This window comes from Ambystoma mexicanum, chromosome 7q (assembly GCF_040938575.1).
Source record: "Ambystoma mexicanum isolate Mex_15411 chromosome 7q, UKY_AmexF1_1, whole genome shotgun sequence".
In the NCBI taxonomy this organism is placed as follows: Eukaryota; Metazoa; Chordata; class Amphibia; order Caudata; family Ambystomatidae; genus Ambystoma; species Ambystoma mexicanum.
The window spans coordinates 4,815,812-4,840,866 of record NC_090941.1 but is presented as its reverse complement, the minus strand read 5'-3'; the positions used below and the strand labels follow the sequence as shown (position 1 = coordinate 4,840,866).

The window sequence follows — 25,055 nt, the reverse complement described above, 5'->3', positions numbered from 1 at the left end:
CATAACACAATGCCACCTCCTTTGTCTGCCGGCTTTATGAGAAAATCATGGTTGCTTTCTAGAGATTGCAGAGCTAGGCGTTCATTTTTACTGAGATTGTCTGGGTATCTGATTTGTTTGTTGAAGAGATGATTAAAACTTCCAGTAAAATGCGATTTTCATATGCTAGATCTGATAATGCGGAAGAGGGCTCAGTTTCATTCTGACGATTCCAGCAGACCGATTTGACACAGAAGTCGAACTCTGCAAGTTCTTCTGCATTATCAGATTGAAATACTTCTTTAGAGATAGCCCGGAGCAAGACCCACCTACATCCACTGGCCTGAAACCAGCCTCTACATTCATCCCTTTGTCACATATGGTATGCCCTGAAATTCTAGCATATGAAAATATTTTTCCAAAAGGTATATCCCACTACCTTGTCTTATCAACTCTGTCCTGATGACAGTTCGGTCCCGTCAGACAACTGGTCTCAACCTTGCAACATCTGTCGGTTAACACTGCTCTGAACTAGAAACACTAATTGCTTTTGTGTCAACAACCTTTGCATACCATTATCTTTTGAGTAGTGCATGAAAGCGCACAATTTGCCCTGTTACTAACCCTCACAAAAATGTACTGCTAACTGTGAAACTGTACCTTTTTGCTTTTCCTTCTGTATATTTTAATATCACTTCTAGCAGGCCTTATGTTAAGCTATAGGCCTTCATATTTTAGATGTTTGTCTAACATTGAATAATAATTGTTCTTATGGATTCATAGTCCCCTTCACTGACGCTTCTTCCATGGCCAATCTGTATGGATAGTTTTTACAATACTTAGCCTTTGCTGCACCCCGGACCTAGCTACATTACGTCTCTGAATAGGGGTAGCTTTGGATTCTCTTCTGTTACTATTTAACTTACCCTCTTGAGTCAAGCCCCCCTTTAACAAAAAAGAGGGCCTCTTTTTTGCCCTACTTACTTCCTACAATTAAAAAGAATACATTTGACCCTATGCAGGTTCGTGTTGGTTCCTTTTCGTACATTTTATTTAACAAAGATGGTACCGTCTTTGAGTTACGGTTTGGAAACCAACTTGGTGGATATGGGTCCTTATCTCAATTCACTCCAGGGCAATATTTGGAAAAGAGGTTTGGGTCTCTTTCGATCTATACCTAACTGTATAAATCAGACACAAGATTAGACTAGCTTCGCTGGTGGCTTTGGTGAATTGGAACAACTGTCTATATCACAAAAGATCTTGGATCCACCGCCTGATTCATTGTTTGAATCTATTCAAATATTGGTGGAAAAAGGAACATGGATTTCCCTGAATAACTAAGCTATGAAAGCGGTTTTCTTAAAACTGGCTCTTGCCCAATCAGATTTACTTTCTAACCCAGTGAAAGTTAAAAGGAAGCTACATGAACTTGTTTGGTGTGAGACAATTGACCAATTAAGTGGGTTCTCACTTTACGTAGAATACAGCCATTACTTAGAAGGTTGACCCCGAGATACGTAATCTTATTCCCATGTTTATGAGAAAGAGAAAGGTATCTCATATTCAAACTTAATCAACTTCCCAGTCCTTGTCCGAGACTGAGAAGAGCTGTCTTTGTAAGAAGTCAAATTGTTTGGAAACTTTGAAACATCTCATCTTGTATTGTGAATTCTGAGAAATCTGAAGGTATTCTCCAGAGTAGACCTCGAGAATCCCTTATTCAGGTGCTCTCAGATCCCAAACCTGGGGGTGGACGAGCGAGGCAGGATCACCTTGGTAGGGGAGCCCAGGGTTGTGCTCGAGGAAATATCCCAGGTGAGACGCAGTACTATACCAGAGAAGGAAAGGACGAGATCTCTGAAAACCTTTGTAGTTTGTACGGCATCTGTGTCCCTTCCTCCCTATAAATCTCTTGCCCAAATCCCACAACACCTCCGTATATAACTAACGCTCTAGGATCCCAAACCGTTCCCACAACCCCCCCATTCATCTCACAATAATAATTACGATCATTGCCGTTTGCTTCACAAACTCTCCCGATCTCACCCTTTGAAGTTTACCAAACTACCTAGTGCAAGGACTATAAGGCCAAATAACACCTCTTCCCCATCCTACCTGTAGGATACTTGGAAACTCTACCACCCCCCTTTTCCAAACATGAACACTGTCCCATATCATGGAACAGAGCGGACTAATGCGAAAACTGTTTACCTGGCATGTCCCAACCCAAGGGTCAGGCAAAGACAGGCAATTGACCAGAATCACATACACCTGATGACCCTTTCCTTTCCCCACAGGGATAAAAGGTGGAGCACGAGAGCACAGTACGAGCAAGGCAGACCGGACAACGACTCAGCTATCCAAGTACGGCAGTTCAAGAGGAGGAGAAAGGCTGTGAGTACCAAAAGGGTGACAAGGAGAGAAGCAACCTTTCCCTTTCCGACCCAAGTCCGCAAAGCCCCTGTGGAAGTAATCGTACGACCGCAAACATTAGGCAGCGTGTGTTGCAGCAGATGTCAATGGTACACAGGGCCCTCCTGCGCTGATAACCAAGCCAAGGATAGAGGCTGGCCACCGTCTCCGGCTTGACTCCAGAGACAAGTAAAGCCAAGCAGTTCATCACTGCCGGTGAGCCGAAAGGAAAGCCGATAAGAAACCGAACTGTGTTGAACAAAAGTAGCAAACGATTAATCGAAGAAAAGTACAAAGAACTGTTAATACTAGAGGGGGAAACCAGCAGCAGAGGAGTCCAGCACCACGTGGGTGCTCAGTCAAGAAACTCTGGCCGATTACCCTATTGCTGAAACTACCGTTACCAGAAGGCCTTTGGAACAGGGTGAGAAAAGGGTCAATGTGGTCATACAGGGGTCTAGCAAAATCCTCTGTACAGTCAAAAGTCTTTGACTGGCAGAAGTTGAAAAGCTAAAGGAAGTGAATCCCAACTCGTAAGAAAGTAGAAGAAATACATTGATTGATAAAGGTTGGCAAGAGTGAACCAGACGGAGGAATGCCGATGGAAAGGTGCAAAGCCTGAAAGTCCCCATGAACAGTGTGTTGACAAAGGTGAACCCTGCATTCGAGAAGGGTCTGAGCACGGAAGAGGGGGATTCAGGGGTGAGAAGCCATCATCCCACCAAGCAAGTGAATGCAACCGAGAAATCTTTTTGAATACAAGCCAGAGTGAAGACAGAGAGGCTGAAATTAGAGAGTGGTCTGCACCCGGAAGAGGGGGAACCAGGGGTGAAGAACCCTCACCCTAAGTGTCAAAAGGAAGGAACTTGTATTCTGTTATGCTGAACATATCAGGTCATCGGAAGTAGAAGATCTAACTACCAAAGGTCCTGATATAGCTAAGAACTTGTTTAGGATCCGAGACCCGGAAGAGGGGGAACCAGGGGTGCAAAGTCATCACCCCAACAACACTTGAATACAACCGGGAGAACTTTTTGTTTATCTGTTTACATCTGGTCCTCGAAGGCAAGAGACTTAAGGTAAGAGAGACTCTACCATCGAAGGTCCTGATATCCGAGATCAGAACTGTTGTCTCGTGCTGAGAACGCTCGAGAGTGTGCTGTGCTTAGAAGTGCCACCCTGTCCCGTGCTCAAAACATGGGGAAGGGAGACCCCCGGCTACACATCCTGACATCATTTGAACACTTCTTTATTGTGAACCTTATCGCACACTCTTCTGGTATTTAGTTGTGACGATTGGCAATCATTTATTGAGTTTAGGCCCTTTTATTTGACAATACGTTGTTTTAGCTTGCTCCCATCTTAGCTTTAGGTTTAGATTAGGCATTTTTCCAACCTGTAAACTCAGTTTAATAAACACCCTTGAACTGTGATCACTTGTGTGTCTTTACTGTTGTCACCATGAGTTCCTTACACAATCCACTACGCCCATTAAGCACAAGCACTTTATAAGGCAAAAGGGGTTTAAAACGGGCTTGGGGGAGGAAATGTTATGGGCAACCTGATGGTAGGGCACAGTATCTCCCAATTGTTATGTTTGCATTGGATGTTACTGGAGATATTAAAGATGTTGCAAATTGAAATCTAACTTTACTTGTCTTGTCTTATTTATTGACACTATCAAGTGTTGGATAATTGATGTTCAAAGTCTGACGTTAGTTGAAGTACTTGTACTTTTGTTTTTTCAATTAGTAAGTTTTCTTTTTTTTCTTGTATCATTTGTAGTAATGAAATATGTGATGAAGAGCTTTAATTTTATAAACCAAATCACTAATACAAAATGAATTAAAAAAAAATGGTATTAAAATGTGTATGAACACAATTAAAGGATGTTTTTAGACAGTGCAACTTTGTTGGCTCACTGCTAATTATTCACTCCTTATTCTGTTTAGTGACACAACAAGCATCAACATTTTTATAAAGGGCCCTTGACACAGTAAACCCCAACATCATGATCGCACGTCTCTGCGACACCCTGAAAATGGCAGGCCAGGCTCTGGCATAGTTAACCTCTTCCTTTCCGACCACCCATCCCAGATGGAACTTGGGTCCTTTGTCTCTACCATCACTCTTTCAGCTTGTGGCGTTCCCCAGGTTTCCAACCTATCCCCCTGGTTTTTCAATATCTACATGGCTGCCCTGGCACGTGCGATTGCCACCTTCACCTCTAACCTCCAGTGTTATGTGGATGACACGCACCTCTCCTTCAAGATACCCTCAGTCACCTCCTCTACCTCGCTCATATCGGACTGTCTGTCCGCAATTCAGACATGGTGTGCTGCAAACTACCTCTACCTCAACGCTAGTAAAACGGAGATCGTTCGCATTGGGACTCCTGCTCCAGTCTTCCAACTCTCACTCTGGCCGGCCTCCCTTGGGCCTGCGCCCGCACACACCCACGTGGCAAAAAAACTTTGCGTCATCTTCGACTCCACTCTCTTCTTCTCCACTCACATTTCAGACATTTCTAAAAAATCCAACTACCAGCTGCACATCCTCAGAGGTACTCTTCCTTTTCTCACCTTCCCCCAGCGGCTCACTGTCTTCAGAGCCCTGGTTGTCTCAAGGCTGGACTACTGCAACTGCCTCCTTATGACATGATAGGTCATTTATAACACGCTTAATACCCATAGGTTTCTAAGCGCGGACCTGGGGATCGAACCTGTGTTGCTCTGTGTCGCCTTGCTTCTAAGGCGAGCACGTTGCTCCTAAGCTATCCTTTCTCAACCTCCCTGCCTCTGCTTTGCGCCCTATGCAACTCATCCAGAACAGAACCGCAAGACTTATCCTTGGCATCTCTCCGGCGCTAAAATCTCTCCACTGGCTCTCCGTGGCTGCAAGGTTCAAGACACTCTGCACTGTCCACAAGGCATTCTGGGGCCTGGAACCTACCTATCTGCAATGTTGCCTACCCCAATAATGTCCTTCCCAAGCCCTCCGCGCATCTACCTCCAACCTTCTGCGAGTGAGCCGGTTCTCCAAGCAGAGATTTGGAGGGAGATCTTTAGCCTCATCAGGTGCCTCCCTCTGGAATAGCCTCCCTGCCGTAGCTCCGTCTTGAACCTGATCTCCTTAAGTTTTTGAAACTCCTTAAGACATTACTTCTCTCCTCCTTCCTCCTCCATCTAACCTGCTAACTTCTCTCAACACACTAGTCCCCTCTCCCTCCTTTTCCACATAGCTTGCTGACTGGCCGCTCGGTGTACCTCAGTCTCGCAGGTCCCTGGCACCCTCGCCAGTCATCTCGCACCAGCCTCCGGGCCTTCACTTGCCTCATTGCTACTTGGTCAATGACCCATGAGCGTGGCATCTCTCAGCACTTTCCCCAGCTTCTGACTGACTGGGTGCACTTGGACCTCCCCTGCACTTGTTCCCCCCTCTCCTGTACCGCTTCTGCACTTGCACAATCTGAAATTACCATGCCTTGAAGATAGACTATCTTCCCTGTCTCCCTTCCTTCATGGTGTGCCTCAATGCATTTGGAATAACTGCAGAATCGTCAGACCTATTTGCGGTTATCTACACTGGTAATTGTATTATATGCATTTACTCGGTCTGTGCAGACTTGTATGTTCAGAAATTCAAGGGCTCTGAATGACTGTTTTTCCCCTTGTTCCCTTCCCTCCTTGATCACTTTGAAACACTTGCCTTGTGTATAGGCGCTTTACAAATAAACATTACCATACCATTACCAATCCCCTCAGCTCACCACAATTCAAGGTACAAGATAACCCAACCAAACTGGGCTCCAGCAACATAAAAACCATCAAAGCATGCACCATAAAAGATATTAAATCATGCAAATTCCGTCTTATAAAAACTCCAAAACACTTCGAGAAGCACACACAATCCAATTGGATCATTAAATATATCAAAATTACGACAGAGCAGCAACTGTATCATACATCATCTTTGTTTGGTTGGCAATTCAATCAACTAAATATCAATATGAGAGTAATACCACTGGTGGGAGGTTATTTTTTGTCAGTCTAAGCCTCCTCACTCATGACCAGTGGAGGTATTTGGCAGCAGAATAAGCACAGTTATGGCCTAGTTATGGTCTAGAGAACTTTTACAAGAGGCCACTGCTTCCTCTGTTTGTCGTAAACCCGCCAGTCGGGAAAGCGGAAGATATCTGGCTCTTAGATCAGAGTAGCCTGTGCAAAACAGTGTAACATAGATAGGGGCTCAACAGGTGTCTCACAAACCGGGCATGCTTTTTCGTGAAACTTGCTACTCTCAAGGTATTTGTCCTGAGTTCAATGTAAGGGGCGCATGCAAGCCTGGGTCTGGTAATATCCAAATATTGCTCATAACCAAAATACAGATTGATTCTCAAGTATGATAGTCGACTGCTAAGACATGCTTCTTCTATAGATCACCTTGATACTATATTAGCAGCTCTTTTCACCAATTCCTTAGACTTCATATCTTTTGGAGAGATTCCCAGAGGTGGTCAAGGCTCAATTTAATTAATCAATGTTTCACGTGCCTAAACCATGGGAGCGAATGGCATCCTTCCATGAGCACGTCTATGTACCTAGACAAGCCCGAAGCAGGCCTGGTCTTAACCCAATAGAGAATAGGTTTTATACTAATTTGGTCTTCAATAGGGCATAGGTCACACTCCAGATGGAGGACCACATTTGAGGCACTCCTCGGCTGTGAGAGCAAAGATTTCATAAACTTGTTTACCGTGGGGCCTAATGCCGGAGCTCTCGTATGCCGCCAGATCTCAGCACCATTGCCTGCTGATGGTAAGACTTGGAGCCTATATATATGTAGTGCTGGTGTCACTGTGCCCCTGCCGTAAGCTTGCGGCGTGTAAGGGTGCAGTGTTGGTGCCGCTGGTGAGGATCTCTTGCTGTCTATTGTCTTGGCCATGCTGCTCACCACTTAATAAATGTTGGCTCTAACCCGGAGCAGAGAAAGCCTGCAGCGTGTAAGGGCGCAGTGTTGGCGCGCTGGTGTTCGCGCCAAGGGTGGCCAAGCGGAAGGCGCGCTTCGTGCCTGGAATGGACTGTGCGGTAAGTGTGTGTGCACTGTGGAAGGGAGAACGGGAACTGTGCGGCCTCGCAGAGGAGGAGCACTCCTATTTGTAGAAGTACTGGGGAAGTGCTGGGAAATTACACATGAAACCACCTCCGACAACCCACCGCTTCTGATTAGAAAGGAAAATGCTTTCTGTTCGCTGTAGTGAGCGTCCCGTGAAGAGGAGAGCAAGCGGCGAGACAGTTTGCCAACTCATCAAAGATCTTATCTCGCAGCGCAGGGAGCTGAGGAGGAGAGCGGACTCTGGATGCCCCTTAAGCCTTCAGGCATTCTCTGCTCCTGAGAAAGTGCAATCCTTGGGTATCTAAGTGGGGAAAGCTGAGATACTAAAACTTTCCAGCCAGGAGGCTGAGACTGGAACTTTAAAGTTCACCAAGCCATATATTTGTGTGCCCGTTATCTACCCCAGCCGGCTGTCACTATGTGGAGCAAACACCAAAAGGTTGTGCAGCTGTTGAAGAGCCTATAAACTCATAATTCATTACAACTGCAACCAAAGGCATAGTTTGTGAAAAGCTGATGATTGGGATCTTTTTCGCTTGTTTGCACAGCTGTCATTTGTCTGCACTGCCTCAAATTAGCGGCTTTGCGTATTTGCACTTTGCCCAATTGCAGTTACTGCGTTTTGCGGCTCGGACTGTGACTTTTGCATATATTGTTCTTATTGCACATTGCCCCACAGACATACCGCTGGATCTCCAACCAAGTTATCACCAGGGTGTTCTTCACTAGAGCTACTGATTGCCATCACCCTCTACCCCAAGCATCTTAGAAACTTTTTAGGGCTAGGAGGGAGGCAGGGGAGATGACTACGGCAGCCCCTTTAGCCGTCGGGCGTTCCTTGCTCCATCACAGGTTCTGCTGATCAAAGCACGGAAAATAGGAGAAGACGGGCAGAGTGGGTAGTTGTGTACTGTTATTGGCATTTGTATTTTTACCTACATTCATTTTACTGTTTTTTCTTCATTGTTTTAAAAATTCGTTTTAAGAGCTGTTCATTTCAAGAAGGAAAAAGGAAGGCTGAGAGTGCAATACCTGGGGGTAGGGGCGGAGTAAGATCTCTAGGTTGTTCAAACCTATTAATGAAGTCAATCAGTTGATATTCGAAATCACCTGATTTACTCAAAGGTCCAACAGGAACCAATGAGATGGTGGGTGTTTATACTCCCTTGAGTTCTGCCTCCAATTGTGTATCCAACTGATCAGATGACGTGATCTCTGCATGCGATGCCCCCGCCAAGGGACTGCGGCAGTGGCTAAGCAGCCACATATAACTAAAGAGGACCATATGATATCCTTCCAAGTGCCCCCGAACCCTGACAAGAAAGGGGAAAATCCTTCATTCTGCAAGTCAATAAGCCTACTGCAGGGGCAAACATAACTGAGACCCACCGAATCAAGGTATGGGTGGAATGAGGAGGAGGTGGGGCCAGGTGGAGAATGGGCCCACAACCCCCCCCAGCAGGACTACCCCGACAGCGCTATTTAACTGGTTTGACCTTTTGGGCCCCCCGGGGACAGGGGGGTCCTTAAAGAGCCCCATCCAACTTGTGAAGGGGAGAGGGACAAGGGGGCCCTGTGGAAGTTAGTATCCCGTAGCAATAAAAGGCTTCCATTGTAGAATGGCGGCATCAAAGAAGCCCAACGGGGGTCATTGCTGGGGTCCTCAGAAATGGGTTCCCATGATAGAGACCACGGGGGGCTTGGAGACAACTAAATTCCAAATGAGTGAATTAGCCAGCATGGTCAGCAAAAGTATCTCCTACCTCAAGGAGGAAATTACAGATATCTTTGAGGGGCATATGGGCCTCCTCTTGGGCCATCTAAAGGACCTCAAAGGATTATTGGAAACCGTTAACAAGAAAGAGACTGCGCAGACTAACCAAAGCAGGGGCCCCTAAACTGCTAGCCGGCCCACCTAAATCCTCTGAGGGGCATAACCTGGGGGTAGACGGCAACCAGCTTGAAATAGGGGGTGCAAGGGAGAGTAATGGCGGTAGCAACAATGCCACAGTAGGCCATGCAACAAAGCTCTTTGAAAGTGGTGGGGCAGCTAGAACGCCCTTTGAGGGGTACAGACCTGTCTGGCGCTCACGTGTGCCTGATCTAAAGAACCAGCATCAAGGTAGTTGCCATCCAGGCGGGCCCTACCGACGGGCACCTGGGGGAGGGGGTTTTGAGACCCCACTATCAGGGTCGAATTTACAACCTCTGGCGGGACAGAGGGGCCGAATTCAAGGCCATATTGGGAGACAAGAGCCTGCAAGTTCAGGTCCACGCTGAACTAACAAATCTGCCATACTTGCCAAGAGGTGAATTGGAGTATGTTGAGGGCCTGAAAAACAAGTGCGTACATTGGTTGAGGGTGGCGAGGGGATGTCTATCGGTCATCAGGAAAGACTTTGTTAATTGTGTGCGAGGCCCGTTACCGAACTCTAGGTTTGGTTATATCAAGATCCACCTGAATTCATGGGCCCTTGTAATTGGAATTTTGAGTATTGACCTACGGGTAATACCCCGAGGGGTGTAGGGATCCAGGTCTGTTACCAGCAATTTTCCGACCTCAACCGGGTAACACCCAAACGAGTATGCTAAACATAGCAACCACCAATGTGACTATAGCTACACTGGAGGTGGGGGGGAAGCTGGACACAGTGAAGAGGCTGGAAGGGGGTGTCCCCACTTAGGGGGAGCCCACACTTGGGCGGAGGAGCTGGAAGATGTTGATTGACCACCAGCCAATACTAGGGAATTAAGTAAAATCAGGTCATTAAGAATTATATCATGGACTAGGCACATGTCTTCCCTCAGCTGGATTGCCTTCATAAGGGAATTCCAGCTGGTGCTTCTGCAGGAAACTGGGCCATAAGCCTGGTGGACATGCAAGGTTATCAGACCTTTCACATCCTGCCACTAAAGGCCGAGAGGGCGTCCTCGTGGGTGGATGCGGAACTAAACTGGAAGATAGTGCACCGCACCTGCCACTCCGTGGACCTACAATTTCTGGTTGCAAGGACCCATTTGGGACAGGAAATATAAATGTTTAATGTGTAGAACAGGCCCAATACCCTGGTCGCCCTCCAGGAACTGTATGAACTGGCAACGACAATTGGGGGTAAAGGGGTTGGACCCAAAATTGTAGCAAGGGATTTTAACATGCAGTTGGAACCGCTAGTGGACCTGGAAGGTATATGGGATGATCAGGACCAGGCATGGGATATCCCACTGGTAAGAGCCCCATATACTAAGAAAACCCACAGACTTGCCATACATAGCATCAGGGTATTATCTGAGCAGGACACAAGAGCTTGTAACTGGCATTTTACTAATGATTGCCCTGAAAACATCACATATGTGGGGCAATGGGCTCTACGATAATGGACTACACATTTGTGTCAGTTGGTGTATGGTCCAAAAAAAGCAACTTTGATGTTGTGGTAAAATTTGACAGCGATCATAGACCCTTAGTACTAACCCTCGAATGGGAGTGCCCTGCTTTACCATCATTAGACAAGGACGCACAAAACCAGGCTATTTCAGTCACTGGCCATGGCCGCGTAGAGCCATCAAATGGGCGAAATTGAACAATGGGGATTTCAGACTGCGCCTTTATGACAATATTATTACTCATCATGAAAAGATCAGCCTAAATGATGTGGAAGGTCGCAAGGTGATGGGCAGTGGCCTCACAAGGAATCAAATTTAGGAGGGGCACAGAGGGGGCCAAAGACAAAAGTAGGGGGGCACAGATAAAACTAGGGGAGAACATGGTCACTGCTCGTCTTAGGGGGGAAACAAGGGGGGGGCACAGGGTATCACAGGGGGGGGGCCCGGCCCCACCCTAGCAACGCCACTGGTGATGGGACACTTTGGGGAAGTGGTCACAGGAATTTTGCCTTTTGTAACAAGTACCACCAGACAAATAAAACGTAAAGCCTTGTCCAGGGTTGAATGGTATGATCAGGACTTTGAAATAGCAAAACAATAGATGGTAAATGCCCTGGTAAAGGGCAATGCAGTAGATAAAGACCTGCTAAAAAAAGATGAATATAAATCAATGGTCAAGTTAAAAAAAATCTTTTCTGCAGGAATAAATGGGAGTCTCTGGCCTGTGCACTTGACTCAAGGATCTAGGTTACATTTTGGAAGCTTGTGTCAGGTGCTGAGGTGAGAGGAAATGTAGAGATCCAGTGCAGTAGAACAGCAGAGACATGGCTGTACCATTTCTCTCTGTTTTACGTGGGAGAACGGGAAGATGAACCTACCAGGGCTATCACGGTGGCCTGAGAGGATCATGAGGGACTCTCATTTAGTATCAATGATGTGGCAATTGCCATTACGTCACATAAGGCTGGGAAAGCGGCATGCCCCGATAAAGTGCCAATACATCTATGTAAGGAAGAACCAGTCATATGGGCCCAATCCTCTGGAAGCTCTTTGAAACATGCGTTACTACCGATTATGTCCCAGATTCATGGAGGATGGCAGAAATAGCACCTATTTATAAAAAAGGGGGTGGAAGGAGAGTCCTGTAAATTACTGCCCAATTTCCTTGTTAGACTACACGGGTAAAATCTTTGCTGAGGTACTATTGGGGCAAGTACAGACATGGGCCAAGGAAAATCAGATTATAGGCATGCTTCAGGCACGGTTCCAGAGGGGGAAGGGCACAATAGACCAGAGCTAACGCCTCTATAACATCATACAAAAATATACTGTCCTCAGGAAGATGAGACTATGACAGCTTTGTGGACCTTGGGACGTCTTTTGATGGCGTCCCGCGTAAATTGCTCTGGGAAGTCCTACGGAAAAGTGGACTGCCAGAGGGATTGCTAAGGGCCATCAAATCCCTGTATAAAGAGAATACGGCCATAGTTCGAGTGGGCCTGGGGTGGCGAGGTCATTGATAAATTTGATGTCAGCAAAGGAGTAAGGCAAAGCTGCCTTCTGGCTCCCCTTTTGTTTTGTATCTTTACGGAGGAAGTTGTGAAACATCTCTTGGCTGAAGGCAAGGATCCGCCAAAGCTCGGGAACTCGAGATACCCTGGATTGTTCTTTGCAGATGATGCTGTGATCCTGACGACCTCCCCCCAGGGATTGAAATGTCATTGTTAACTGTTTTGAAAGAATTCAAGGAGCTAAAGTGGTCTTTGAACACAGAGAAAACAAAAACAATGGTCTTTCGATCCAGCTTTGGTAAAACAGTGAATCTTGGCATAAATGCAGGGGGGTTGCCACTAGAACAAGTAAGGCACTATGATTACTTGGATACACGCTTTAGCAATGGTGGCAACTGGACAAGTCAAATTGCCAGGGTCACTTTCACGTTAGAAAAGTATAGTGGTGGCCCATGCTTTTTTTAACAATCACAGCAGGGGTGTCGTTTCCCCTACCCTGGACTTCTATAAGAAGCAGTCCACGGCAGCTGCCCTTTTTGGGGGTGAATTATGGGGATTTGTAGTTCTAAAGTAACTGAGAACTGTGGAAAACAAGTTTCTGAAGAGACTACTTTGTCTCCCTTCATATATGCATAATGCGTTATTGCACCTCGAATTAGACTTATGCCCAATTGATGTAATTGCCCAGCCAAACCGATTCTCTATTGGATCCGGGCTTGCGGGACGCCTGAACTTGATTCGTTTAGGGCAGATATGATCCACCTAATGAGTCAGGAGGGAGCAATGAAATTGCCATGGCTGGTGCATGTTAGAAAAAGCCTCTATGATCTAAATGAGCAGAAAGTATGGACCCAACCACAGCTGATTAACAAACTAAGGCGCAAATGTATAAAGGAAAAGATATGTGAAGAACTATGTAGAGGGTGTATGGTCACAGTATGTAGGAACCTTAAGTCTGCAATGGAATACATGTCAGCCAAGTCAGATTGTGGGTTCGAAAAATATATGGACTGGATCAAACCACTGTTTGCCCGTGCACTTTTTATTAATTTCAGATTGGGATCTTTGAAGGGGGCTAAATTCACTGCCTCATGGAGGCCAGATAACACAAGTGAGTGCCCACTGTGTAACGCAAATGAGGAAACCATTATACATTTTATGTTCTTCTTCCCCGTCACCCATGGATTAACACAATTATATTTAAAATCTCTGATGACACTAGCTGATGGACACACAGTCACCGAAGACTTGGAATTATGCAAGTCAACTGATGATCCAGCAAGGTTCTACTAAGTATCAAAATGTATATATAGGGCCTGGCTGTTGAGGCTAGAAATGTGAGATATAGTTCTTATGACTAACAAGGACCTTGGATTTGATATCAGGGAAGCCATGATCCTCCAACCTTGTTCCCCATTATCGGCTGCTTCACCCCCTGGAGTACATGTCAGGCTAGGTCCTATAAATGAAATGCTGAGGTCCAATGAAATATGGGACAACGCCTAAAATGAATAAAATCATTTTTTTTTTTAAATATGGGACAACGTCATGGACAATATAAGGTTTAAAATATGAGCTGTTTTAGCTACAGATGATTCCTATTTGTTCCTTTGGGAGGCCGTGAGTTCTAAATCCTATGATATGGTACTAGAATCTCTCCACCGTAAAAACATAGTGCTATCAGACTTTATAATCGATTGTTCTTAGAATTTTCATTAATTTAATGTTTTTCCTTCTTGATGTCATGCTAGGCTCTATAAATGAAATGTTGGGGTCCAATGAAATATAAAACGATGCTGTGGACATTATAAGGTTTAAAATATGAGCTGTTTTAGCAACAGATGATTCCCATTTGTTCGTTTGGGAGGCTGCAAGTTTTAAATCTTAGGATATGTTACTAGAATTTCTCCCCCCTTAAAATAGTGTCATCAGATTTTATTATTGATTGTTTTTAGAATTTTGACGTATTGAATGTTATTCCTTCTTGATGTATAAACTTCTTTTGAATTTATTGATATGTAATGATGTAATGTGAGGATGATCTTTTATGGTTCAATAACTGAATAAAAGATTACAAAAGTGAAAGTGAAGCTTGCTGAAAGTCTCCTGATCCCACCACTGTGCTTGTCCAAGGTCACTATGGCTTTGGTTAGTTGTTGGGTCCAAAGGCCGTTTTTGGTGACTCTGTTGCCAAGATAGTATTAGGCAGTGGCCTGCTCTAGTTGTGTACCCTCAAAGTTTATATTCAAGTTGACATGCTTGGCTGATCTGTGTCTAAAGACCATTGATTTCATTTTCACCTTGTTCAGCTCTAGTCGTAATTCTTTGCATCTACTGGTGAATCAGCCCTAAGTATAGTTGAGGCCCGTTGGAGTAGTTGGCATTAATCAGCGTCATCAGCGGAAAAAAGTGAAGGGAATGAATCATTGCCCATCTTTGGGGGGGTCCCAGCAGTGTATAATCAACTCCCATTATTTTGTTAATATATAAGCAAAAGAGGAGGCAGGCCAGAACAGAGCCCTGGCACAGGCCTCTCTGAACCTCAAAAGGCTGTGTCAATTCTCTGCTAAATCCTTCAGCCTACTGATGCTGTATTTCCTGAGTAAAGATTCTGGATTATGAACAACATATTACTAGGGATGTTGTATTTGATCAGGGCCTGCCACATGTTCTTCCTCTGGGAAACAATCAAAAGCGGTCCGAGATCAACAGAGACCACATAGATTTTAACTCTATTAAGGATAATTTATTTCTTCAAGATTAGGTCAAGCCGAAAGCACTTGTCAATTGTGTTAGTACATTGCTGGAATCCAGCTTGGAGATGGACTTGTGATCCCCTCAGAATCGACCCAAACCTGGAGGTGCCCTAGAATAACTTTAGCGAAAATATTGCCTGCCGCGTCAAGTAGAGATATCGGACCATAGTTCCCTGGTGATTCCCTCTTCCCTTTTTTGAAAATGGAAACTATCTCTGCCTCAAGCCAGGTTATGGGAACCATTCCATGGCAGGCAGCAGCATTAAAGACACGGCATAGCACAGGCCCCCAAACTGATATCTCATCCTTGCTGATATAAATTAGGATTTTATCGGGTCCTGGGGCTCCTCCATTTCCCCAGCCCTTATGCATTTTTCACCTCCCTTATTGTGATGTTACAATGTTCTTTTCCCAACAGCATAAGCCTCAATTGCGGGTGGATTACTTTTTGTAAGTATGCAGGGCACCTTTGCATGGTGTGCTTGGTGGTCCCGAGAGTGAAGTTTAGTTGTTTGCCTGAATTGCACAGAAAGGCAGTGTAATTTGAGTGAGAAGTCACATGCTGTTTTCAGGGAGTTTAAACTGCCCCCTGTAAGAGGTTGACATTTGCAGTTTATATCTTAGGGATCTTTTCATAATAGGTGTTAAGAGTGAGAATTTGGGACACTGATGATTAATATGGATCAAATATGGAGCCAGATATTTATTTGTAACTTTAAAAAAAAAAATGATTTTGTTATAGAACAAAAGTAAAAGAACAAAAGAACAGGTGGCTTCTATGTCAAAATGCCATGATTTAAAACTCAGTTCAGTCAATACAAGCATTTAGCAATTTCAGAAAGTAAATAACTTATATCATTAATCGTTGTCAGCCGCTCTAGACTTGGCCAGTATATACTGCCGAAAGTCATGCTATATGTCTCTCGGTCTATTTCCAGTTGAGAGTACAGCGATATATAATTCTTCTGTGTCGTTGGCCCAGAGGACATCCTGCAACCAGTCCGATATTATTGGGGGAGCCAGCAATTTTATGCAAGCTAACATTTAACTCGAAATAAGTCTGATATTGTGGTAAAATGTGTGAGATGAAGCAGTTGTAATGGTTTTGTGGGCAACTGCCTTGGTTTTTTGGCTGCTAAAAATAAACTTGGACTATGGAGAGACTCTCGAGAAAGGGGATTAAGAGTACTGGAATAAAATCCCTCGACATTATAAAATTATAAACATTTTGTAAAGAAAGGTCGCAATTAAATTCCTAGTAAAGCATTTATTGTGGAGCACATTTCTTCTGCTTCAGAGGCATTTACTTTTGAAAATGGTGATCATAAAAAATCCCATGCATGTGTCTTCATGTAGTGACAGTATACAGACGCTGGTGATGGTAAGAGTATTTTCTATTTATTGATATTGATGCATTTAGCAGGTTACATGGAAAATAGGAGCTCCAATGTACAATGCTTGGCTCTTCCATGTCTCTACCGCTCCTCGAACTCGTAATCAAACTTCCACACAAATGTGATGTTGAAACACCTAGAACATTTTTCCGTTCCTTTATCAAGGCCTCACGGGTTGATTGATAACAGTATGGTTTATGTGACAATTCTGCTCATTTTCTCAGTCTTTTACCCGCTCTACATTTCAAAATGTTGCTTGCAACTTTTGAAATTGATTTCTTTGAGAACTTCTAACCGAAGCCGACAAACATGAAAAATCGCTCCATCAAGAGGCAATACATATTTGTGTTACTACAAACGTTTATATTTAGTCTATGGATATCATTTTTCACTGTAGAGGCACTGCACTTAACCTATGAAGCAAAAAGGTTGCCTTCTCAACTGACCAATTCAACATTCAAGTAGGCACGCAAGATGCACACCAAATCTGCAATTGCATTAACATATTTTATGAACACCTCACTGCGAGTAGAACGCTTCAGTTTATATTTTCAACTATTACTAAACTACTGTTCCTATTCTAAACATAACATGCATCTCTGGTTGATTGTAATATTTTAAAAACAAATTGTCATGCCTGAGAATTTTCTTGTTATGGCCGCGAATCTAAGCGATATTGGCTGAATACAATGGTAAAAGATTAGCCTTAAAACAAAATATGCAGGTTGATCATTCATATACAAAAACAATTGTGCTTTTGTTAAAAAATAATTAAAAAAAGGTGGAAAAGGCATAGTTCAGATATTTTGAGTAGAGAATCGTTTTTTTTTTAAACATACAAATACTAATTCCAACATTTTGGAATGCACTGCTAAAAAGTGAGAATAATAGCCAAAAAAGTAACCCTGAAAAACGGAAAGCCGAATTACATTTTTTCTTTAGGGTTTCATTATTTCTGACTGTTATGTTCAGATTTATTATCTTCAAATAAAAAGTTAGACATTGTATGAATTAAAGGAAATAAAGTGCCACTAGTGAGAAAATGCCAGTCAGAAAAGCGCAGTGAGCTTTCAACAAGCCCAGTTGTACCGAACACAAAACACAGGTCTGCCTGCAACCTTTCACTTTATTTAGAGATACTGCCAGACAGGAGCAAAGATTCCGCACTGCTGTAGAACTTTACAAGTCAGTGGAAAATAATATTTACAGTAGACCCCCCCCGCCCCCCCACAAAAAAGTGCAGCAGTACCTACTCATGCACTACCTCAGCATGGAAAAAGACAAGTCAAATAGGCTATAGCGAGTCAAACAAATAGAAAAAACATTCATTTTAAATTTGGAAATTATACAAAAAAACAGCACTTACCACTACTGAGCCCACTAACAGTTGGCTTGTATTGTCCTCGCTTTTAAGACTGGAAGCTTCAAATTCTTGTCTAGAAAGAAAAAAATATATAAACACTCCAATATTATAAGCTAGGGGTAAATTAGCATTGAGCAAATTGCCTTTTGCTTTAACCGTTCACCACCAACTCATCAAAAGGTACACACGATTAAACAATAGCCACTGCAGTGTGTTCCTGTATGATAAACAATATAAATAGCCTAGGAACAAAAAAATCTAATAATGAGAATCAAATCAATAAATGCATAATGTCACATAACCTAGTAAATAATAACACATTCAGGCGTTACGCTCTCACATATTAAATGCACACAAAAAACAGTCACTTCCTAGATTACTGTCACAAGGAAATAATCATTTGCTTTACTAGAAGACAAATTGGCTTACTGTGATCTTGAGCACGGTATACACTGATAACAAGCACTGACAAATGCAATAGTTTGGGATTTTGTGTGCTGAAACATGTCATCATTGTTCACCAAGAGTTTTGCGGGAGGACGGCTTTATGGTGAATCAGAAGAGCCGCTCCAGAGTCAAAATGCTGATTGAGTGTCAGTATAGGTACTGGGCCACGTAACATCCAATACCGCTGGCAAATCTGACAACATGACTTCTCCAGCATGGGTTCTGGCATGATTCACATGCTCATGAATATTCCCTGTCGTCGGGCTGGGAATCCTCTTGTAAAGCAACATTTTCACTTTCACTTACAAACTGTATTTCTTCTTTAAACCAATCACTATCCTCTGGGTCAAACAGCCACCATCCAACGACGGTCCTCTCCCTAACCCCCCTCCTCTGGCAGCCATCCTCAGATTTTTACTGCACGCTTCAGTGTTGGCAGTCCTCGAGTTTGCTGTGTGAGCTACTTCCACGTTTTTTGTGTTCAACAGAAAACGGTTCCATTTTTGTTCCGAAAGAGTCTGTATGCTCTCTTCTCCATCTGCCAACAGCAGGGATCCGTGGTCAGTAAATTTCAGTGGCCATCCAGGGCAAAGAACGTCAATGTTTCCACAAGGACATCGGGCCTACTTCGCGCCCTCCGACCATGATGGAGGAGAAGGAAGGAAGATTACTCTTCAAGTCATGCACCAAGTGCGGGCTACGGAATGTGTTTTTTGAAGACAAGCACCTGCAATGCCTCTACTGCCTGCATCCAGACCACAAGGAAAGAGAATGCGAGATATAGTTTAGTTTAGTTTATTCATTTATATGGTGCGCACCAGACCCAGGGGTATCGGGGCGCAAACAGTACAGATAATGCGAAGCATTGGTTTCTCCAAGCAGACAACAAAGCATAGGCACAGTAGACTGGCAGCGTCCCCACCGGATGAGGTGGGATCCTTCCATTCCATGATCGCCAGAGCCTCCAAGCTATTCCAGCTTGTGCTGGAAGAAGCCAAAAAGGAGGGGTTTTTTTTATACCAGAGGCCAAGAGTAAGACAATCATGGCGGTGCCACTTCTCTAAGACGTGTGGGAGGAGGGCTTTGCCCTCTTGAAGAACCCTTGCACGGCTCTGGCCAAACGGGATAGGCTGGAGAAGAAGTACTGGGTGCTGGAATCCACACCCAAGTGCCTGAGGTCACAACCATTGCCGGATTAGGTGGTTTCAGCGGCTGCTAGGAAACTGTCAGCTAACCCGTCCTCGTCATCTTCAGTCCCACCTGACAACGAGGGGAAGATGGATGCCATGGGAAGGAAGTTGATTTACACCACGTCATCCAGCATTAAGGGGGCCAACGCACTGGAGATCCTAGCCAGGTAGGACAGGGAGCTGTGGTACCAGCTTGGTCCAATTTTGGAGTTCCCCCGATGACAAAAGATTGAGGCAATCGCTCTCTTCCAGGAATGGGAGGAAGCATGACATCACGCCATCACAGTGGCGCTGCACATTGTAGACAGGGTATGGTGTCTGCCTTTGTCACCAACACTGGATCAAGGCCACACATTTCCTCCAGGAGATCCAAGCGAAGGTACTGGACATGCCTTTCGACAAAGATAACCTTTTCGGGAAGGTCATCGACGAGCCCCTACAGGCCAAGGCGGATACAGAGATGGCCCATTACCCACACTGCTCCTCTAGAGGAAAGTCGAGCCGGTCTTCAAAAGGTTTCTCCTCATCGTCCCGTCAGCCTTCCAGATCCATGACTCAGGAAGCGTACATAGGCCATTCCGAGGCCTACGGTGGAGGAGGACAGCATCGCCGCCAGGGCAAGACGCCGGCACCGAAGCAAGCATGAACCGACCAGGACGTCAGTCCCCACCCATGCACCCGGTGGGAGGCCGGCTGACTAGGTTAATCAGCGAGTGGAGAAAGATCACCACCGATGCTTTCGCCCAAGGACATACCCTGGAGTTTTGGTGCAGGTGTCTGGTGATACCTCCAGTGGCCCATCAGGAGCAGCACATCCTCAGCTCTTGGAGGAGGCACGGGCCATGCTGCGAAAAGAGGCGAAAGAGCTAGTTCCCCAGCGACTCTGGGGCTCCAGAGTCTATTCCAGATACTTTTTGGTCAGAAAGAAGACCGGGGGCGGGAGGCCCATTCTAGACCTGCGACGTCTGAACAAAAACCTCAAGTCCCAAAAATGCAGGATTGTCACGTTGCAACACGTGCTTGGCCAACTGGAAAAAGGACACTTCTTGACGTCGCTGGACCTGGAGGACACCTACTTCTACGTCCCCATTCACAGGAAACTCCAAATGTTTCTACGCTTCGTAATGCAGGGACAGCACTACCAGCTCAAGGCCCAACTTTTCAGATTGAAGGGGGCCCTCAGAGTGTTCAAGAAGTACCTGGCACCGGTTACAGCCCATCTGCATCTATGGGGTATAAATGTATACCCGTACCTCGATGACTGGCTCATCCAGGCCTGCTCGTGAGAGTTGGCTGCTGGACACACCGAGGCAACCGTCTAACTGCTGACGGATCTGGGATTCTCCATCAACTATCAAACGCGCTGTTCCTAGGAGCCAGACTCAATACAATGTCCTGCCTGGCATAAGCCTCGGAGGAGAGGGTAGCGGCCATTCAAGAAAAGGTGCAGCGGCTGTTGTCGAAGACCGCCACTGTGCAAATCATCATATCATTGCTCAGCATGATGTCATGCTGCATCTACCTTATCCGGCTCTGCCGGTTACAGATGCATCCTCTTCAGGAGTTCATGGATGCTTGCTGGATAAAGGTGACCAGAAGCTTTGCAGACAAGATCCGAGCGCGACGAAGAATTTCGTTGGGTGATAAGGTGAGGGGACGTGTTCTCCAACATCGCCCGGGGCACAGGGTTTCAAAACCCTCCATACTAGGAGATGGTCACAACAGATGCTTCCCTGGAAGGCTGGGGGGCCCACACCAGGCTTCTGCATGCCAGAGGCCTGTGGCTGCCAGAGGAGAAGGATCTCCATATAAACATCCTGGAACTATGAGCAGTATGAGCAGTGTTCTGGGCCCTCAAGTCATTCCTTCAGTCTCTGAGGATCTTCAAATACTACACCACCACAATGTTCTAAATCAGGAAACGGGGAGGCACTCAATCCCCAATGCTCTCAAGGAGGCACAGGACTTGTGGCGCTGGGCCGTCGGACAAGAGCTGTTCCTCGTTCCTCTTCACCTAGCGGGTGTCAAGAACACCATCACAGACTCCCTCAGCAGGGAGTTGCACTCCTGCCACGAGTGGAAACTTTGGCAGGACCAGGTGGACCGCATCTTCGTCAAGTGGTGCAGGCACCAGATCAATCTGTTTGCTACGGCAGCGAACTCCAAATGCCAGACATTTGCCAGCAGATTACACCAACCGAGGAGCCTGGGGGATACATTCTCCTTCATGTGGGAAGGCCGGTCTCTGTACCCGTTCTCTCCATTGCCTCTCCTGCTACGAGCCATCAACACATTCAGACAGTGCCAATTCAGGATGATACTCATCGCCCCAGCATGGCCGAGGCAGATTTGGTACCCGGACCATCTCAGTCTGTCGGCGTCACCTCTGGTAAAGCTGCCAGTGGTTCTGGATCTTCTCACCAGAGAAGGAAGCACAATCCTTCACCACAACCCAGGATCGCTGAACCTGAGGGTTTGGCTCCAGCAGCCCTAGAGTTTGGAGGATATGAGTTGCCTGCAGATTGTAGGGAGGTCCTCGCCAAGGCCAGGGCGTCGTGGACTTTGAAGTGCTACGGTCACAAATGGAAGCGTTTTGCTACATGGTGCCGGTCTCAGAAGATTACCCCTACTGAGGGTCACGGCCCTGCAGATTCTTCCATACTTGCTATCCTTGGACAAAGCCAGACTGTTGCACGCCTCTACCAAGGTACATCTGGTGGCTATCTCCCGCTACACCAGGTCTCCAGGAAGATCTTCACTTTGATCTCACTGCCTTGTCAAGGAGTTCCTCAAAGGACTGTTTCAATCTTTCCCGCCAGTGAAGGCTCCTGCCCTGGCATGGGAACTCAAAATGGTGCTGACGAGGCTCATGGGGGACCCCTTCGAGCCTATGCATCAGGCCCCTCAAGTTCCTAGGGTAGGTGAGATTCAGGCCCTAGTCTGCTAACAGCCTGTTATGACTGGAGTGGAGTATGTGATGACTGGACCGAGTGTGTGCAGAGTGAATGATGTCAGTCACTGAGTGATGTCATGCGTGGAATGTTGGGCGAGGTGGAAGGTTGCCTAGTGTGAGTGTTCCACCCAAAGGCATTTGGAAACCATGTAGCCTGCGTGATGGGAGTCAGTGGGTTTCCTCCCTGCTCCTGACTTGTCCTGTCAACCTACGTACTTAATTAATGTAACCTAATAAAGTAACAAGTAATGCCATAGCTCAGCTGCCTGAAGAACTCACGATCATAACAAATGGCAACGAGGATGGGATAAATATGAATGTTTAAACAGTTTAATGTAAAGTGTTTTAGGAAATGTTATCTGGGGGTGTACGGTTAGTGAGTTTGATGAAATATGCACACGTGTGCAGGTGCACAGTAAGGTTAGTGTGTTATTTTTTTTAACCAGTGTTTTGCCTAATGGTGGTGATCACGGAGTGCGTGCAGAGTACGCATGAGTACGGAAGGGGATAGTAATGCTGGCGAGTTCTGGACACTGGTACGTCACTGTTATGCTTGAGCTAAAACATGGCGCTGGTGCGCAGTGTATTCTGGGACCACTCAGAGCCATGATGGATATTTACTTCATGCCGCAGTGAAAAGCTGTACTCATTTTGCTGAGAGCTAGATTATGCTGAAGAAGACATGCTTTCCAAGCCTGGTATGCAGTCAAGGACATTTCTGCTGGGAAAGCTAGCTTTGTTATGTCTTGTTATGAGTTACGGGACTGTTTTCCGTGGTGCTTGTTTTTAGAGAAGGGAAGCACTTTGCTCCTTGAGGTTACTGTCGGTTGACCCAGCTGGCAACCAACAGCTGCTCATCAATGCGCAAGTGCTTTACCAGAAGGTTCGAGAAATTGCCACCCCTTTTTGAAGAGTGCATATATGCGAAACCCCTTAACGGTCAGGTGAGACCTCAGCCGGAGGGAAGACACTTTCGTCCAGCATACCTGTGGGCTGTTGTGCTCTCGGCCTGGCTGTCATTGGGGTCTTCCAGCTGCTTCTGGCGAGATGAGGGATCCAGTTACGCCCACAGTGATGTATTTTCTTTTGAACTCTGTTTCTTCTGTGATTTATTTCTATGTTATCACTTGTTGCTTCCAAGCTTTGAATAAATAGCCGTATAAGTGCTCATTATTTTCTAAGAGTGTGTGTGGTTGCAGGTTATTGCGTCTACCTGCGTTTAAAGTATTGGCTCCGTAATTGCACTGGTGATTAATGACTGTCGTGCACTCTGGGTGAGCAATACAGTCACCTATGAGTGTGCTCCTTGGTGAGAGTGGCATGGCGGCAGCTTTGTGTGATTGTGCAGTTACGCCAGAGTGTGTCTCAGACATTGAGCCTTATCAGCAGGGTAGCTTGAGTCAGAGGCATATTGGTGATTGTGGTCAAGGTCATTTTTGTGGTCAAAAGGCATGAGATTTACTGGCCCCAGTAGTAAAAGCTGTTCTATGCTTGCTGGGTGCCGAGTGTTAATGCTGTGGCATGCAGTGCTCACAGTAGGTGGTTGGTAACAGGGCGGTAGGATTAGATCCTAGTTGCCATTTTGTGGAAGGCTTTTGACAATAATTCTGAAATGTTTGTTTCACAGTTTGGCCCGCAGCATCGTGTGGCATCCCCATGCTATTGCTGTTGGTCCTTGGTAAATCCAAGTGTTCAGTCCTGGCACTAACATGTTTTACCACCGTCTGGGAAGTAGTTTTGATTCTTGCTGGTTGCTTGTTTGTCTGGCCAACAAACCTGCATTCTTGAGTGCAGTATACATTTGCTGCCTTAGGGCACCCTGGTAGCGATGCTGTGGTGCGGTTTTGCCAGCCTGTATTGTGCTTTGGTGTTGTGGTCTCTGTCTGATGTGTCTGCAGTTTCTTTATTGTGCTCTGTTTGATGTTCTGTGATATTAGTTAAGGGTGATGGACATGCATAGTGTTGAATTCTGGTGGAGTGTTAGTTACACCCTAGTTGAGTGGCTCACCTGTGTGGCAGTGTCACGCGTTGGGCAGTTGTGCTTAGGGGTGGCAGCCCTAAGACCGCCCAGTGGCAGTGAGGTGTAAAAAGTAGTCTGTCTCAGAAAGCATGGTGTGGTTGGTTTGGTTACCCTTTGTTGGCAGGTCTGCGCTTGGGGGTGGCAGCCTCAAGATTCATGGGTGGCAGGCATGAATGGAAGGTGATTGGTAATTTGTTTTGGTGGTTGGTGAACATTGTTTTGGTTGGCCCAGGTGAGTTACTGGATAGTTAGTTAAGCCCTGTTGGTCGGTGCCTGCTCTGTGTTTTGCCCTGTGGTGAGGTTGGTTTAGTTGGAGAATGTGTGGTGTGTGTTGATGTGTTCTTGGTGGTGTGCAGGTTAGGTCTTCGTGGTTGATGAAGAAGAGGTGTGTTCTGTTGCTGGGTTTGTGGTTGTGAAGGGAAGGAAGTGTTATGACTGGACTGGAGTATGTGATGACTGAACCTGAGTGTGTGCAGAGAGCATGATGTCAGTCACTGAATGATGTCATGTGTGCAATGTTGGGTGAGG

The 25,055-nt window shown here is 45.7% G+C and overlaps 1 protein-coding gene across 2 annotated transcripts in view; it reads right to left on the bottom strand.

Annotated features, from left to right (window-relative positions):
* Positions 1–25,055, bottom strand: part of CRYBG3 (crystallin beta-gamma domain containing 3) — a 2,312,058-nt gene that overhangs the window by 1,890,591 nt on the left and 396,412 nt on the right. For both annotated transcript variants that reach the window (XM_069639009.1, XM_069639010.1), the window contains one exon: positions 17,921–17,990. In XM_069639009.1, the coding sequence (XP_069495110.1) occupies positions 17,921–17,990 (70 nt within the window). The remainder of the gene's footprint in view (positions 1–17,920; positions 17,991–25,055) is intronic.